The sequence below is a fragment of the Chaetodon trifascialis genome, chromosome 15 (genome assembly GCF_039877785.1).
Source record: "Chaetodon trifascialis isolate fChaTrf1 chromosome 15, fChaTrf1.hap1, whole genome shotgun sequence".
NCBI classification, from domain to species: domain Eukaryota; kingdom Metazoa; phylum Chordata; class Actinopteri; order Chaetodontiformes; family Chaetodontidae; genus Chaetodon; species Chaetodon trifascialis.
In genome coordinates, this window is record NC_092070.1 from 26,042,596 (window position 1) to 26,057,595 (window position 15,000).

At 43.7% G+C, this 15,000-nt stretch overlaps 1 protein-coding gene across 4 annotated transcripts in view; it reads left to right on the forward strand.

The window, feature by feature from the left end:
• Window positions 1-7,808, forward strand: part of crhr1 (corticotropin releasing hormone receptor 1) — a 49,262-nt gene extending 41,454 nt beyond the window's left edge. For 2 of the 4 annotated variants that reach the window (XM_070982156.1, XM_070982158.1), the window contains 8 exons: window positions 566-686; window positions 1,119-1,272; window positions 1,381-1,441; window positions 1,621-1,693; window positions 4,066-4,151; window positions 4,500-4,638; window positions 5,619-5,660; window positions 5,796-7,808. In XM_070982156.1, the coding sequence (XP_070838257.1) occupies window positions 566-686; window positions 1,119-1,272; window positions 1,381-1,441; window positions 1,621-1,693; window positions 4,066-4,151; window positions 4,500-4,638; window positions 5,619-5,660; window positions 5,796-5,936 (817 nt within the window). In that variant the 3' untranslated portion in view covers window positions 5,937-7,808. Of the gene's footprint in view, window positions 1-565; window positions 687-1,118; window positions 1,273-1,380; window positions 1,442-1,620; window positions 1,694-4,065; window positions 4,152-4,499; window positions 4,639-5,618 lie in introns of all 4 variants that reach the window. The other 2 variants (XM_070982154.1, XM_070982155.1) reach the window with 1 other exon arrangement.
• The last annotated feature ends 7,192 nt before the right edge of the window (window positions 7,809-15,000 follow it).

Genomic DNA, 15,000 nt, shown 5'->3' on the forward strand with positions numbered 1-15,000 from the left:
CTAAGGGAGCCGTTCACACAAAACGGTTTGATCATTTAAATAACTTCAAAAAGAAAAACAAAGTCTCAAATACACACAAAAAGCCCCGAAACAAAAAATCAACTACGCTGTGGCCAGCGGGCAGGAAAAAACACCAGAGGAGGAACAAACAGGCAAACTAGGAACAAGGCTACGACGGAACAGCTGAACACACTCTGGAGACAAAAGCTGGAGAGTCCAGCATAAAGCTGAGGACAATCTGGCACAGAGACGTCTCCGGCATGCCGCCTGAATGGAGAGGAATGATGAGTTGGACGGTTCCAGGTGCCCCCCCGACCAGCCTGGCCACACCTCCACTGCCACGAGGGGGAGACTCAAGAGCACAAAACAGAGACACTAAAGAACAACTAAGCAACAAACAGAGAGTTAAAAGGAACAAAGGAACACACATGGTCATGGTTCAGGTAACTGTCCAGGAAGGGAACCTAAGTCCATTTAATGTCCCCACAAGTGGTGGAGACACGACTGTGTGTGTGTGTGTGTGTGTGTGTGTGTGTGTGTGTGTGTGTGTGTGTGTGTGTCACAGGAGTATCCGCTGTCTGAGGAACATCATCCACTGGAATCTGATCTCAGCTTTCATCCTGAGAAACGCCACCTGGTTCATTGTCCAACTGACAATGAATCCCGCTGTTACCGAGAGCAACCAGGTAATCACACAGGCACACACACACACACACACACACACACACACACACACACACACTCCGACTAACAGACTCACCATGTGGACGTGTCCCTGACAGAAGTCACCATGGAGACGAGGTGATGATCTGAAACTAGGCTGTGAAGTTCAGATGGTGACATGCTGACATCATTCTGACATCACACTGACATCACATGGTGCAATCTAATCTGATTGACACGTTGCTTTTCTCACAGGTTACCAAGACAACATAGCCCAGCGACAGACCGGCAGAGTAAAACTGAAAGAACAGAATAACTTACCTGTTTCCTCTCCACCTCCTCCTTCTTTCCTGATCCTCCTCTACATGCTACTCTTCTCCTCCTCCTCCTCCTCTCTCCTCTTGTCCTGCTCTCTTCCCTTCCTCCTCCTCCTCCTCTCCTCCTCTTCTCCTCAGGTGTGGTGCAGACTGGTGACAGCAGGTTATAATTATTTCCATGTGACAAACTTCTTCTGGATGTTTGGTGAAGGTTGTTATCTTCACACAGCCGTCGTTCTCACCTACTCCACCGACAAGCTAAGGAAGTGGATGTTCATCTGCATCGGCTGGGGTCCGTCTGCCTGTACCTGTTTGTCTACCTGTGCCCGTCGACAGCTTTACCTGTCTGTCTGCCGGACCTCCTATCAGCTTACACGTACACCTGTTTGTCTTTTCGCAGGTATTCCATTTCCTATTATAGTGGCCTGGGCTTTTGGGAAGCTTTACTACGACAACGAGAAGTAAGTCACATGACCAGAAAAACAAAGTTCTTGTCTGTACGGACCACGCAGGTGAGCAGTCACATCTATTGAAGCATTGTTGCTGTGGTTACCTGCAGGTTAATACACCTTTAGCTCTGTCATTCCCTCTTGTCTGGAACTGCCAGTGATCTGATTAGTGGTTGCATTTTAATTGACAGGTGCTGGTTTGGAAAGAGAGCAGGAGTTTATACAGACTACATCTACCAAGGCCCGATGATCCTGGTCCTGCTGGTAAGAACACAGTCAGTCCATCTTAAATACAGTCCACCTTAAATACCGTCCGTCTGAGCTGAGCTGGTCTCTGTGTGTGAAAAAGCAGATTTCCCTCCGTCTGCAGTGAATTCTGCTCAAGCGTCCTTTGACCATAATCAGGAGTGCACATAACTGTTTCAGTCAGGTACTCAGGTGAGTATCTGGAGGTGCCGCTTGGTACTCAGTCCATACAGAGCATGGACTTAATAAACACAGTCTTCCTCACTGTCCTCCTCTTCAGCGTCCTGCCTGGTAGATAATGAAGATGCTCCTCTCAGTCCTTGGTAGAGTCCCAGATTAGCTGTGCCCATCCACAGTTCAATTTGGTTTTGGGTTTTGTGTCTCTGTGGTCGTCTCTGACGGGTGAACGTGGATCAGGGCTGAGAGACGAGTCAGTGACAGAGCAGATCTGGACGTGGTTTTTATTCTGTTGACATGTGAGAATCTTCTCTCACATGCTGCTCTGCTCAACGGCAGCGGGAGACACAGTTTAACCAGCGTGTTGATGTTGAGGAACAATCTGGATTCTAGTGCTTCCTGTTTGGAATCTGCCGAGCGTTTTCCTGCTACTTTGAGAGCTTCTTCCTCGCTCAGTGGAGTCTCTGTCAGGGTGGTGTCGTGAACTTAAAGCACAGAACAGGCGGACACAAACGCACAACTTGGATGGTTCAAGCAAAAGGCAGGTTTATTTCCAGGCAGCGTTCGGTACACGGGAGATCAAAAGACGACAGGCAGAGGTATCCAAGAACGAGAGGCTAAAGGCAAGGTCAAGACAAAAAGGAGGTCGAGTACGAAACAGACTATGACAAGAAATAATGCTGGAACGAGGACTGTGAAGTGCAACGAACTGGCGACGAGACAGGGTTAAATACAAGAGGTAATCAGGGGAGATGGGGAGAACAATCAGGGAGCAGGTGTGACGAGACAGGGGAAGGGCGTGCAGGAAGTGAACCTAAAACAGAAACACAAGGTTAGTGATATCAAAATAAAACAGGAAAGATAAGACATGAAATGTGCACAAAATGATACAGAGACTAGACAGAGGAACAGATTCTGTTCTCTTCACTCAACCTGCTCAGCACGGCTTTTTTCCTGCAGCAGTTTGACAACAGAGCAGGTAAATGTCTCACAGTCAGGAACCTTGTGATGGTGATTGTGTGCAGGTCTTGAAGGTGTGTGCAGTGCACACTGTTTTGGTAGAATGTCGTACATACTGACATTGAGCACATTGCATTGACCATCTGAGCACATGACGATGAGTACATCCATTATGGCTGTTCGGTCAGCATCAGTTCAATCAGTCTCCTGCTCGGTTTTTGATGCCCTTGATTGATCAAAGAGCCGCCCCCAAAATTCATCCGACTACAACTTTGCTCTTAATTCCTCACTGATAGTTCATGCAGTCCTCTGCATTATCTGTGTTCTTCCTTCTCGCTAATATGCAGCTCTGACATTCACTCTGAGCCACTTCAATGAAGCAAAATCCTCAGCAGAGAAGACAAACGTCTTAAGCTTCATGGAATGTTTGAAGTGAAACATTACACACAGCTTGTTGTTGTTCATTCAACTTGTTTGACCATTTAGCAAGAAGGCAAGTCTTCAGCTTGATGAGCTTATTTACTGTGACATCTGAATCTGCTGCTGAGTGGAAACTCCCTCAGGTGTTTGGTTAGAGGTTTCAACATATTCGCTGTTTAATGTGGAACCAGCTGATGTTTCTGACGACCTACAACATGAAATCACTAAACTGCAAAGCAACGACGAGCTCAAAGCTGCACACAACCTCCCTCTGCTCCACTTCTACAAATTGTCTGTACTTCCTGACGACTGTCCCACTCTGAGGAGGCAAGCGCTCAAGTTTGTGTCTCTGTTTCGACGGTCTGCTGCTGACAGCAGATCTTTCCTAGACTGACTCTTGTAAAGACTCAGCGGTGCTCAAGACTGACTGACCAAACCTGGAAAACCTGCTCCAAGTGTTCATCATCCACAGCAGTTTTCTTATGATGGTTGAGATAAGCTCATTGTCCCAAATCTGATTGTGCACGTTCATATAAATGCCTCCAAGTTCAGGATGAGTTATCAAAAATATTTTTCTGTTTTACAGATAGAGAAAAGAAAGATATGCATTAAGAAATAACTGTTTTGCATTAGTAAAAACCAACGAAATAAGAAACCCTGTGCCCGAGATGTCCAGACTGCATTAGCTGTTTTAGTAGTTAATATAGAAAAACTCAACATGCTTTCCGGCTTCATGCTGACAGTAAATGACGCGAGTGTCAGCACACATCAGCAAAACTGCCCTGAGAAAGTTGGCATTCGAACTCCTCTCATCCATCTCGTCTTGCCCTCAGATTAACTTTGTCTTCCTGTTCAACATTGTTCGGATCCTGATGACCAAACTGAGGGCGTCGACGACTTCAGAGACCATCCAGTACAGGTACGAGCCACAACACAAGAAGCACCTTTAAACCAGGTGAACCAACAGGTAAAAACACAGTGTAACCAGATTCAAGTTATCTGCAGCTGCACTCCTTTCTGGGTTCTTTCAAATGCCACAGTAAAAGACACTGTGGGATCCAGCATCATTACAGATTACTGTGTTGTGATGTACCTGTGCCTTCAATACCTGAACACTCAGGTAGAGTTGATTTCTATGAAAAGTATACAGTAAACTGACTGTGCTGTCATCACATGTTGGAGACAGTAAAGTTGAAGGAATCCATCTGCTGTGCCTTCCTCTCTGATGGAACATATGATACATGCTGTGATTGTCTGGTTCCTGCAGGAAGGCGGTGAAGGCGACTCTGGTGCTGCTGCCTCTGTTAGGAATCACCTACATGTTGTTCTTTGTGAATCCTGGAGGAGAAGACGAGGTCGCTCAGATCGTCTTCATCTACTTTAACTCCATTCTGGAGTCCTTCCAGGTTCGTCTGATCTCTGGCCTTTGCAAACAGCAGAAACCAGGGTTAAGATAAACTAGCCTTAAAATCTAAAGCAAAACTAATGAGCAACAGCCACTTTAAAACCACAAAAAGCCACGGTGAGGCGGCATTTAGCCACTACGCTCCACACCTGTGGAACAGCCTGCCGGAGAGCCTCAGGCCTGCAGAGACTGTTGATATTTTTAAAAGAAGGTTAAAGACACACCTTTTTAATCGGCTTTTAGCTGACCTTTAAAATCTTCTTACATTTTATCATTTATCTTATGTTGATCTTATGTTTTTTTCTGTTCTATATTTTGTATTATTTTACCCTATTTTATCTACTTTACTTATTATCTACTTTTCTTCTTTTAAATGTTTCATTTCTTTTCTAATTCCAGTGTTTCCTCGGGGGGTCCTCCACACTGAGAGATGTGTCTGATCTGGTGCTGGGGGTGCTGTCCTCGGGCCCCTTCGGCCCGGCTGGTGGGGGGACTCCCTACCTTGGTGTGGGGGTCCGCCGGTCTGTCAGGGTCGGGGGGGCCCGGGGGCGGGTGCCCCCTGTGCTCACAGTCCCTGATGACTCTCGGTGTGGACGACCCCAAAGGTGGCATTCTCCTCAATCCTCAGTGCCTTGCCATGTCTCGTTACCCCTGCTGTTGTCTGTGGTGAGAATCTGTGTGTGTGTGTGTGTGTGTGTGTGTGTGTGTGTGTGTGTGTGTGTGTGTGTGTGTGTGTGTGCGCATGTAGTTGAGGGTGGGTGCTTGTACATATGGAGGGTGGGAGGAATGGGTTTCTAGTGTGGTTCTATTTTGATTTATATTGTTTTAAACTCTTGTGAAGCACTTTGTGTCGCATTTTATTATTTATGAAAATTGCTATATAAATAAAGATTGATTTGATTTGATTTGATTTACATTGCTAGCATGGTTAGCAGTCAGCACAGTTAGAAGCTAACCCTCCTTGTCTGTCTGTCTCTGCAGGGCTTTTTTGTCTCCGTTTTCTACTGTTTTCTCAACAGTGAGGTAACTGATTCTTCTTCGATCTTTGTGTCTGTGGCGTTCAGCGCTATTTTACGCTCTGACCTTTTTTTTGGTTATGATTATTCGCAAATCCACACCATCACACTTCAGTGTCTGCACTTGTCTGTCTGTGTGCAGGTGCGGTCTGCGGTCAGGAAGCGTTGGATTCGGTGGCAGGACCGTCACTCCTTCCGGAGCCGAGCCGTGCGCGCCACGTCGCTGCCCACCTCGCCGAGCAGAGTGTCCTTCCACAGCATCAAACAGTCCTCCAACCTCTGATCTCTGACATTCGGAATTGAACTCATCCAACTACAATCTGTGATGCTATTCCAGTCAGCCAATCAGAGGCTTTATTCTGTGCTGGGAACTGATGAAACCAACTAATTTTTCAGATCAGACCAGCCAATCACTGGACACAACCAATCAGCCGCTTCCGAAGAGTCACAGCTGCTTGTGACATCAGACAGCTGGATTGTGTTCATGTTGTATAATCAACAGGTTTATTTATTGATTAGTGCTATCGATGAGCTATTTATCTCTCTATTGTAATATTGACCACCAGCTTTCTCTTGTGTAACAGAGCTAACAGCACACACACACACACACGCACGCACGCACGCACGCACACACACACACACACACACACACACACACACACACACACACACACACACACACACACACACACACACACATCATCTTCAGCTGCAGCAGACCTCTGGGTGAAGTCATCAGAACATTCACTGCCCAGCTGCCAGAAGACAACACGATTCAAATCAGTCCGCATGCGTCCTCTGATGATATGTGAGGAGGACGAATGCCAAATATTAAAACTTCAGCTGGTCCAAAATACTGTCATCATAAAAAGTGTATGCATATGTGTGCAAAAACCCTTCCAGAGCTCCATCACTGCGGCTGAAGATCCTGAAGGCAGCATGACCACAGCACACGTCAGAGAGCTTAGCTGCCACTGGGGGGCACTCTAACAAACTTATGATGTAAAGTCCCCTGACTGGCGGGGTACACCCTGGACCGGTCCCCAACCATTCACACTCACACTCACACTCCTGGGGGTAATTTTAGAGTCACCAGTTAACCTAATGAGCATGTTTTGGGTCTGTGGGAGGAAGACCCGGAGAGAACATGCAGAAAGGCCCTGTCCGGGGATTGAACCGGCAACCTTCTTGCCGTGAGGCACGCACACTACCTGCTGCCACCGTGCTGCCCAGATACACTCCTTCATCTTATTCTGGAGCATTATAGAACAAACGGTACAACACATTTATAGATTAGAACACACTCATAGGTTATGGCAAATTCAAAATGACAAGAAATTACATGATGTTGCATTCTTACAAGACATTTGGGAAAACTGAAATATTACAAAATCTGAAATTCTAACTAATTATTCTGAAGAAAATTACATTGTGAGTTGGAATGAATTCAAATGGAGATATAAATACTTAAACAAACTCCAGGACTTTAATATGATGATGACGATGATGAGGTGTTTTTGAACCGTTGTACTTTCCATGAGCTGGACACTGTACAGAACAGGACCGCTAGAAATGTGTGTTTATCATAAATTGTAATTGTCGTTGCACTCTGCTGAATCAACTCTAGATGTTAATAGAAATAAGAGTTTAGGGCCACATAGAGGGCGGGCCCTGACAGGTAGAGGGCCGTAGTACTAACAGTAACCATAGTAACTGCAGTAACCGTAGTAACCATAGAATAATTAGTACCTGTAGGTCAGTGTGGAGGGAAAAACACTCAGGATGAAACACAAACTGCTCTTCTTCCTTTTTCCTGAACTCATCTTTATTATTGTGCCTGAATGTGTGCGTGTGTGTATGTGTATGTGTGTGTGCATGTATGATAATGATTAAACCTAAAATCAGTGGCATTATTAACTGGAGAAAGCTTGATATATATCCAATTTAAAACGTTAGTTTTTGTGAATATTGAATTTATAATAACGTCAGAATCTAATTTATAATCTGAGATGTGTCAGCGACATGAGGAGCGCTTGTTTTGTTTTTGAATGAAAGTCTGAGTGGAGTTTAAGTTCATCTGGATATTGTGCATTTCGATGTGACACCTCTGTATCTACTGATGTCTGATATCCAATAAATCAACTCATCTTCAGGGAAAATTGTTGTTTTCTTCAGTAAAACTATTAATCAACTCAGTAAAGTGTTCACTGCTCACTGCTCACTGTTCACTGTTCACTGCTCACTGTTCACTGTTCACTGCTCACTGCTCACTGTTCACTGTTCACTGCTCACTGCTCACTGCTCACTGTTCACTGCTCACTGCTCACTGTTCACTGCTCACTGCTCACTGCTCACTGCTCACTGTTCACTGCTCACTGCTCACTGCTCACTGCTCACTGCTCACTGCTCACTGTTCACTGCTCACTGCTCACTGCTCACTGTTCACTGCTCACTGCTCACTGTTCACTGCTCACTGCTCACTGCTCACTGCTCACTGTTCACTGCTCACTGCTCACTGTTCACTGTTCACTGCTCACTGCTCACTGCTCACTGCTCACTGCTCACTGCTCACTGTTCACTGCTCACTGCTCACTGCTCACTGTTCACTGCTCACTGCTCACTGTTCACTGCTCACTGCTCACTGTTCACTGCTCACTGCTCACTGTTCACTGCTCACTGCTCACTGCTCACTGCTCACTGTTCACTGCTCACTGCTCACTGCTCACTGTTCACTGCTCACTGTTCACTGCTCACTGCTCACTGCTCACTGCTCACTGTTCACTGCTCACTGCTCACTGCTCACTGCTCACTGTTCACTGCTCACTGCTCACTGCTCACTGCTCACTGTTCACTGTTCACTGCTCACTGCTCACTGTTCACTGCTCACTGCTCGCTGCACACTGCTCACTGTTCACTGTTCACTGTTCACTGCACGCTGTTCACTGCTCACTGCTCACTGTTCACTGTTCACTGTTCACTGCACGCTGTTCACTGCTCACTGCTCACTGCTCACTGTTCACTGCTCACTGCTCACTGTTCACTGCTCACTGCACACTGCTCACTGCATGCTGTTCACTGCACACTGCTCACTGTTCGCTGCAAACTGCACAGTGTTCACTGCATACTATGCATAGGAGACAGAAAACTGCTAAGAAATTACAAGCAAACATTTTCACAGGACCAAACCCACCACCCACATGGACATTAAATCCACATACATGCAGGGAGAAAAGGCTTCAATACCATCACCTGCACCAAAACTCTGAACCTGTACACCAGAGAGGATGACAGAAAACTGGCAGAGCCTAATGCGTGTGTGCTGGTTAAATTGGAGGTCACACCCAAACACACTTGTATCCCATCAGCCCATCCCCATGCAATCACCTCATGTGATGGACACACCCACAAAACATACACACGCGCTCAACCAATAATATCACTACGATCAAAATAGTAGTAGTAATAATAATAATAATGCAGAAAAACTAGTCCATGTATTCGTAACTTCCAGGCTGGATTATTGCAATTCTTTACTATCAGGCTGCCCAAATTCGCTGCTGAATATTCTCCAGTTGCTCCAGAACGCTGCAGCACGTGTTCTGACAAAAACCAGGAAGCAAGATCATATTTCTCCAATACTCGCCGCTCTGCACTGGCTCCCTGTAAAGTTTAGAATAGAGTTTAAAATTCTCCTCCTTACTTACAAAGCCATAAATGGCCAGGCACCTTCTTATCTTAAAGAGCTCATAGTACCTTATTGCCCTACTCCAACACTGCGTTCCCAGAATGCATTTCTACTTATGGTTCCTAAAGTCTCAAAAAGCAGAACAGGAGTCAGAGCATTTAGCTATCAAGCTCCTCTCCTGTGGAACCATCTTCAGTCTTTGTCCGGGAGGCAGACACTGTCTCTACATTTAAGAGTCGTCTTAAAACTGTCCTCTTTGATAAAGCTTATAGTTAGGGCTGGCTCAGGCTGGTCCTGGACCAGCCCCTAGTTATGCTGCTATAGGATTAGACTGTCGGGGGACATCCAAAGATACACCGAGCTCCTCCGTCCTTCTGTCCCTCTCCATCTGCTCGCTCTCATGTCCTACCACGGCGTCTTACTAACTTAGCTCCTTCCCCGGAGTCTCTGTGCTTTGTCGTCTTGCAGGTTCCCATGGACAGTGGCTGAATCTGGATTGTGGATTTCAGCTGCGTCTCCTGCCTTGGCCCTGCCTGACATCCACTGCAACTGCTACTGCTGTTATTACATCCACTGTCACTGTTACTGTGACTGCATGTCTGTCTCTCTGTCTCTGTCTCTCTCTGTCTCTCTCTCTCTCTCTCTGACTGCTTTTCTGTCTGTCTGTCTGTCTGTCTGTCTGTCTGTCTGTCTGTCTGTCTGTCTGTCTGTCTGTCTGTCTGTCTCTCTCTCTCTCTCTCTCTCCCTCTCTTGCTCTTCCTCTCTCACCCAGCCGGTGGAGGCAGATGGCCGCCCACCCAGAGTCTGGTTCTGCTCGAGGTTTCTGCCTGTTAAAAGGAAGTTTTTCCTCGCCACTGTCTCCAAGTGCTTGCTCATGGGGGAACTGTTGGTTTCTCTGTAGATAAAGAGCTCAGTCTGTAGCAGCTCTATATGGAAAGTGTCCTGAGACAACTTCTGTTGTGATTTGGTGCTATACAAATAAAATTGAATTGAATAATAATAATAATAATAATAATAATAATAATAATAATAATAATAATAATAATAATCACTGCAAGACAATAGTTCAGACACAAAGAACAGCCTCTTCCTCCTTCTCCTCTTCCTCCTCCTATGTTTGGAGTCTGACTTTTCTTTCTTTCATTGTGTGTCAGTAACTTTGTTTAAAAGTCATTTTGTGGACAGAGAGGGTTAGGGTTAGCCAACCGTTGACTTGATTAATGGATCCTGGGGATGGATGACGGATCAATAACATCTTGATATCAAACAGACTTTCCAGTTTCATCTCGAGAAGATAAACAGCAGCTTCAGTGTGTGATGGGTTTCATGTGAGTGTAGCTGTATAATATCCATCCATCCATTTTCTATGCCGCTTATCCCTTTCGGGGTCACGGGGGGGCCGGAGCCTATCTTGGCTGTCAACGGGTGAGAGGCAGGTACACCCTGGACCGGTCGCCAGCCGATCGCAGGGCAACAAACACACAACCATTCACACTCACACTCACACCTAGGGGCAATTTCGAGTCACCGATCAACCTAATGAGCATGTTTTTGGTCTGTGGGAGGAAGCCGGAGAGAAGCCACGCATGCACGGGAAGACTTCACACAGAAAGGCCCAACCTTCTTTGAGTCTTAATTTTACATTGTCTCTGAAGCATCAAACAGTCTCAATCACTGCCCAGATGCTTTTCTTATACAACCCGTTTCCAAAAAAGTTGAAAACGTAAATAGAAAACAGAATGTGATGATTTGCAAAACACTGAAACTCTGTATTGAACCAAAAACAGCACAAAGACGACAGATCAAATGTTGAAACAGACATATTTCATTTTTGAAATGGTCTCATTTAAAATTTGATGCAGCAACATGTTTCTAAAAAGTTGGGACAGTGGCAACAAAAGACTGGAGAAGTTATGAAATGCTAAAAGAAAACAGCTGGTGAACATCTCACACTTAAGTTACCTGGCAACTGGTGAGTCTCTTGATTGGGTCATGAGCCTCCCAGAGAGGCGGAGTCTGATAAGCACTCTGTGACAGACTGAGCTGGAAAACAGTCCAACAATTTAAGAATCATGCTTCTCAACATAAAACAATTTGTGTATTTCAGCGTCTGTTGAACAAAACGTCATTAAAAGAATCAGAGAAGAAAATCTAAAGAAATCTCTGCACATAACATTGTGTTCATAGTGCACATGGCTGAAGGCTCCATTAATGCTGAGCCATATATTCAGGTGTTGTCATTTCAAACATTGACAGTGTGTGTGTGTGTGTGTGTGTGTGTGTGTGTGTGTGTGTGTGTGTGTATTACACAGATATAAAAACAGAAGAAATAGAAAAATATATAATATACTGAAATAAATATATCCATATATTATTGTTCTAGTATTATATATTCGTACATATAATTTGAAATAATAATGTTTCGTATATAGCTGAGAGCCTGACACATTTTCCACATATATAATTTACATTTTGGAAATGTCCCACTGTGGGACTAATAAAGGAATAAAGGAATATCTTATTTGTCACATTTTCTTCACTGCAGTCTTCTTCAGTAACAAAATGACCTCAATCAGAGGAAGCATTGCTGCTGATGTGAGCACAGATGAGCTCAACGAATCCTTTAAAAACAGATGGAACCATGGGAAAATTCTCCTGTATTACAGATGGTCACTGAGTCTCTCGTCCACCTCCTTTACCTTGACCCTGTACCTGCAGCATCTTTAAAGCAGGTGTTTGACAGCGTGTCAAATCTTGTCCTGAAGATTATAAATTAATCTCTGCAAATGGTCACGGTTGTGTTTAAAACAACTGTTACAAAACTATTATTAAAGAAACCAACCTAGATAGTAATGCACTCAGTAACTACAGGCCGATATCCAACCGTCCATTCAGACCCCAGAGCAGCGTTTGATCCAATTGATCACCATATCTGAATCAATGGTCTTGATCAGTTGTTGGTCTTTGACTGTTAAACTGGTTTCAAACAAACATCAAAGTTGGATGTCAGTCTTAGAGATCATGTGTCTGACAAACATGACATCTGTTTGAGGTTGCAGGGAGCTGATTGGTCCATTACCGTTGTCACTCGACATGCTGCCACTGGGTGGCTTCATTATAGAGCACAAAGTGTGTTTCTATGGAGACGACAGACGACTGAACGTCTGTGCTGAACCAGATGATGCTGCTGCTACAGACTCCATCACTGATGGTCTGTTCATCAATAAATCAATCAATAAATGGATGAGAACGAATCTCTTCAAGTTCAGAGAGACAAACTGAAATCCTTCTAGTTTGATAATCTGTGAGTTGAACTGTCTGGATTAAATCTGAGCTTTCAGTCTTCAAGTCTCACATCAACAAGGTGACCAAAACTTCATTTTCCCCTCAGAAACAGCTGAAGGATGGTCAGTTCTAAAGCAACAGGTGCTGAAAAACGGATTGATGCCTTTGATTCAAGCTGACTCGACAGCTGTGACGCTCGATTTACTGACCTCCAGAAGAAAAACACTGAGAGAATTCAGCTCATTCACAACTCTGCAGCTCCACTATGAACCAGAACCAGGAGCAGAGACCACATGAGTCCAGTTTCAGCTGCTCTGCACTGACTTCCTGTTACATTCAGGACTGATTTTAAGGTCCTTCTCGTCGTATACAAAGCTTGTATACAAATACAGCTTTAAAATGCTGTATTTGATTTGATTTTGTGCACTTTATGTTCTCCATGTTTAACTTTATTTTATTACTAATGATTTGTTCACTTGTTTACATACTGTGTTGCACATGTTTATAGTTTCATGGAAATTAATTGCACTACCTGCACCTACGTCAACTGTTTACACCTCAACTGTTTACACCTCAACTGTTTACACCTCATACTGTTTACACCTCAATTGTTTACACCTCAACTGTTTACACCTCAACTGTTCATACCTCATACTTTGTATACCTCATACTGTTTACACCTCAACTGTTTACACCTCAACTGTTCATACCTCATACTGTTTACACCTCAACTGTTTACACCTCAACTGTTTACACCTCATACTGTTTACACCTCAACTGTTTACACCTCAACTGTTTACACCTCAACTGTTCATACCTCATACTGTTTACACCTCAACTGTTCATACCTCATACTTTGTATACCTCATACTGTTTACACCTCATACTGTTTACACCTCAACTGTTTACACCTCATACTGTTTACACCTCAACTGTTTACACCTCAACTGTTTACACCTCAACTGTTTACACCTCATACTTTGTATACCTCAACTGTTTACACCTCATACTGTTTATACCTCATACTTTGTATACCTCAACTGTTTACACCTCATACTGTTTACACCTCAACTGTTTACACCTCATACTGTTTATACCTCATACTTTGTATACCTCAACTGTTTACACCTCATACTGTTTACACCTCAACTGTTTACACCTCAACTGTTTACACCTCATACTGTTTACACCTCAACTGTTTACACCTCAACTGTTTACACCTCATACTGTTTACACCTCAACTGTTTACACCTCAACTGTTCATACCTCAACTGTTTACACCTCAACTGTTCATACCTCATACTTTGTATACCTCATACTGTTTATACCTCATACTTTGTATACCTCATACTGTTTACACCTCATACTTTGTATACCTCATACTGTTTACACCTCATACTTTGTATACCTCATACTGTTTATACCTCATACTTTGTATACCTCATACTTTGTATACCTCATACTGTTTACACCTCATACTGTTTATACCTCATACTTTGTATACCTCATACTGTTTATACCTCATACTTTGTATACCTCATACTTTGTATACCTCATACTGTTTATACCTCATACTTTGTATACCTCATACTGTTTATACCTCATACTTTGTATACCTCATACTGTTTATACCTTATGCCACTTGCACTACTTGCATGTATGGATATTATATCGGATACTATGATTATTTGCTCTTCTGGTTAGATGCTAAACTGCATTTTGTTGTCTCTGTGCTGCACTGACAATAAAGTCTAATCTAATCTAATCTAATCTAATCTAATCTAATCTAATCTAATCTAATCTAATCTAAGTATTGTTCAGTAGTTTTATTTTCAATCTTATTTTCTAACTATGTTTTATGTTCATTCTATGTCTTTTTTGAAACTTGCCATAAAGTTTATTATTATAATTACTTCATCTAAAAGTAAAGTCCAGATCCTTTACAGCAGTAATTATAGCAGTACTATGATGTAAAAATACTCACAAATAAAGCATTCTTTTATCAGTGGTAGTACTGGAGTATCATCAGCAAAATGTACTTAAAGTATCAAAAGTAAAAGTACTCGTTATGTATGAGAATGGTGGGTGTTGAATTATTCCGCAGTAGTTTGACTGTATTAATGTATTTGTATTTGTATTTGACATCATCAGTACTGTACTCTGCGCTGCAGGGCAGATATTTTATATATATGTACTATGGAACGTGTTTTTATATCTGAACTGACTCCAAATTTTCCAGAAATCTAATTATTTTACGTGATGATGCGGCATGTTACCGTGGCAACCCCAGTCCCCACTCCCAGCATGCAACAGCAGCAGAACGCGCCACCCTCCTCGGGGAGCGGCAGCCGGTGGAAGTGCAGCAGGGTGGAGCAGC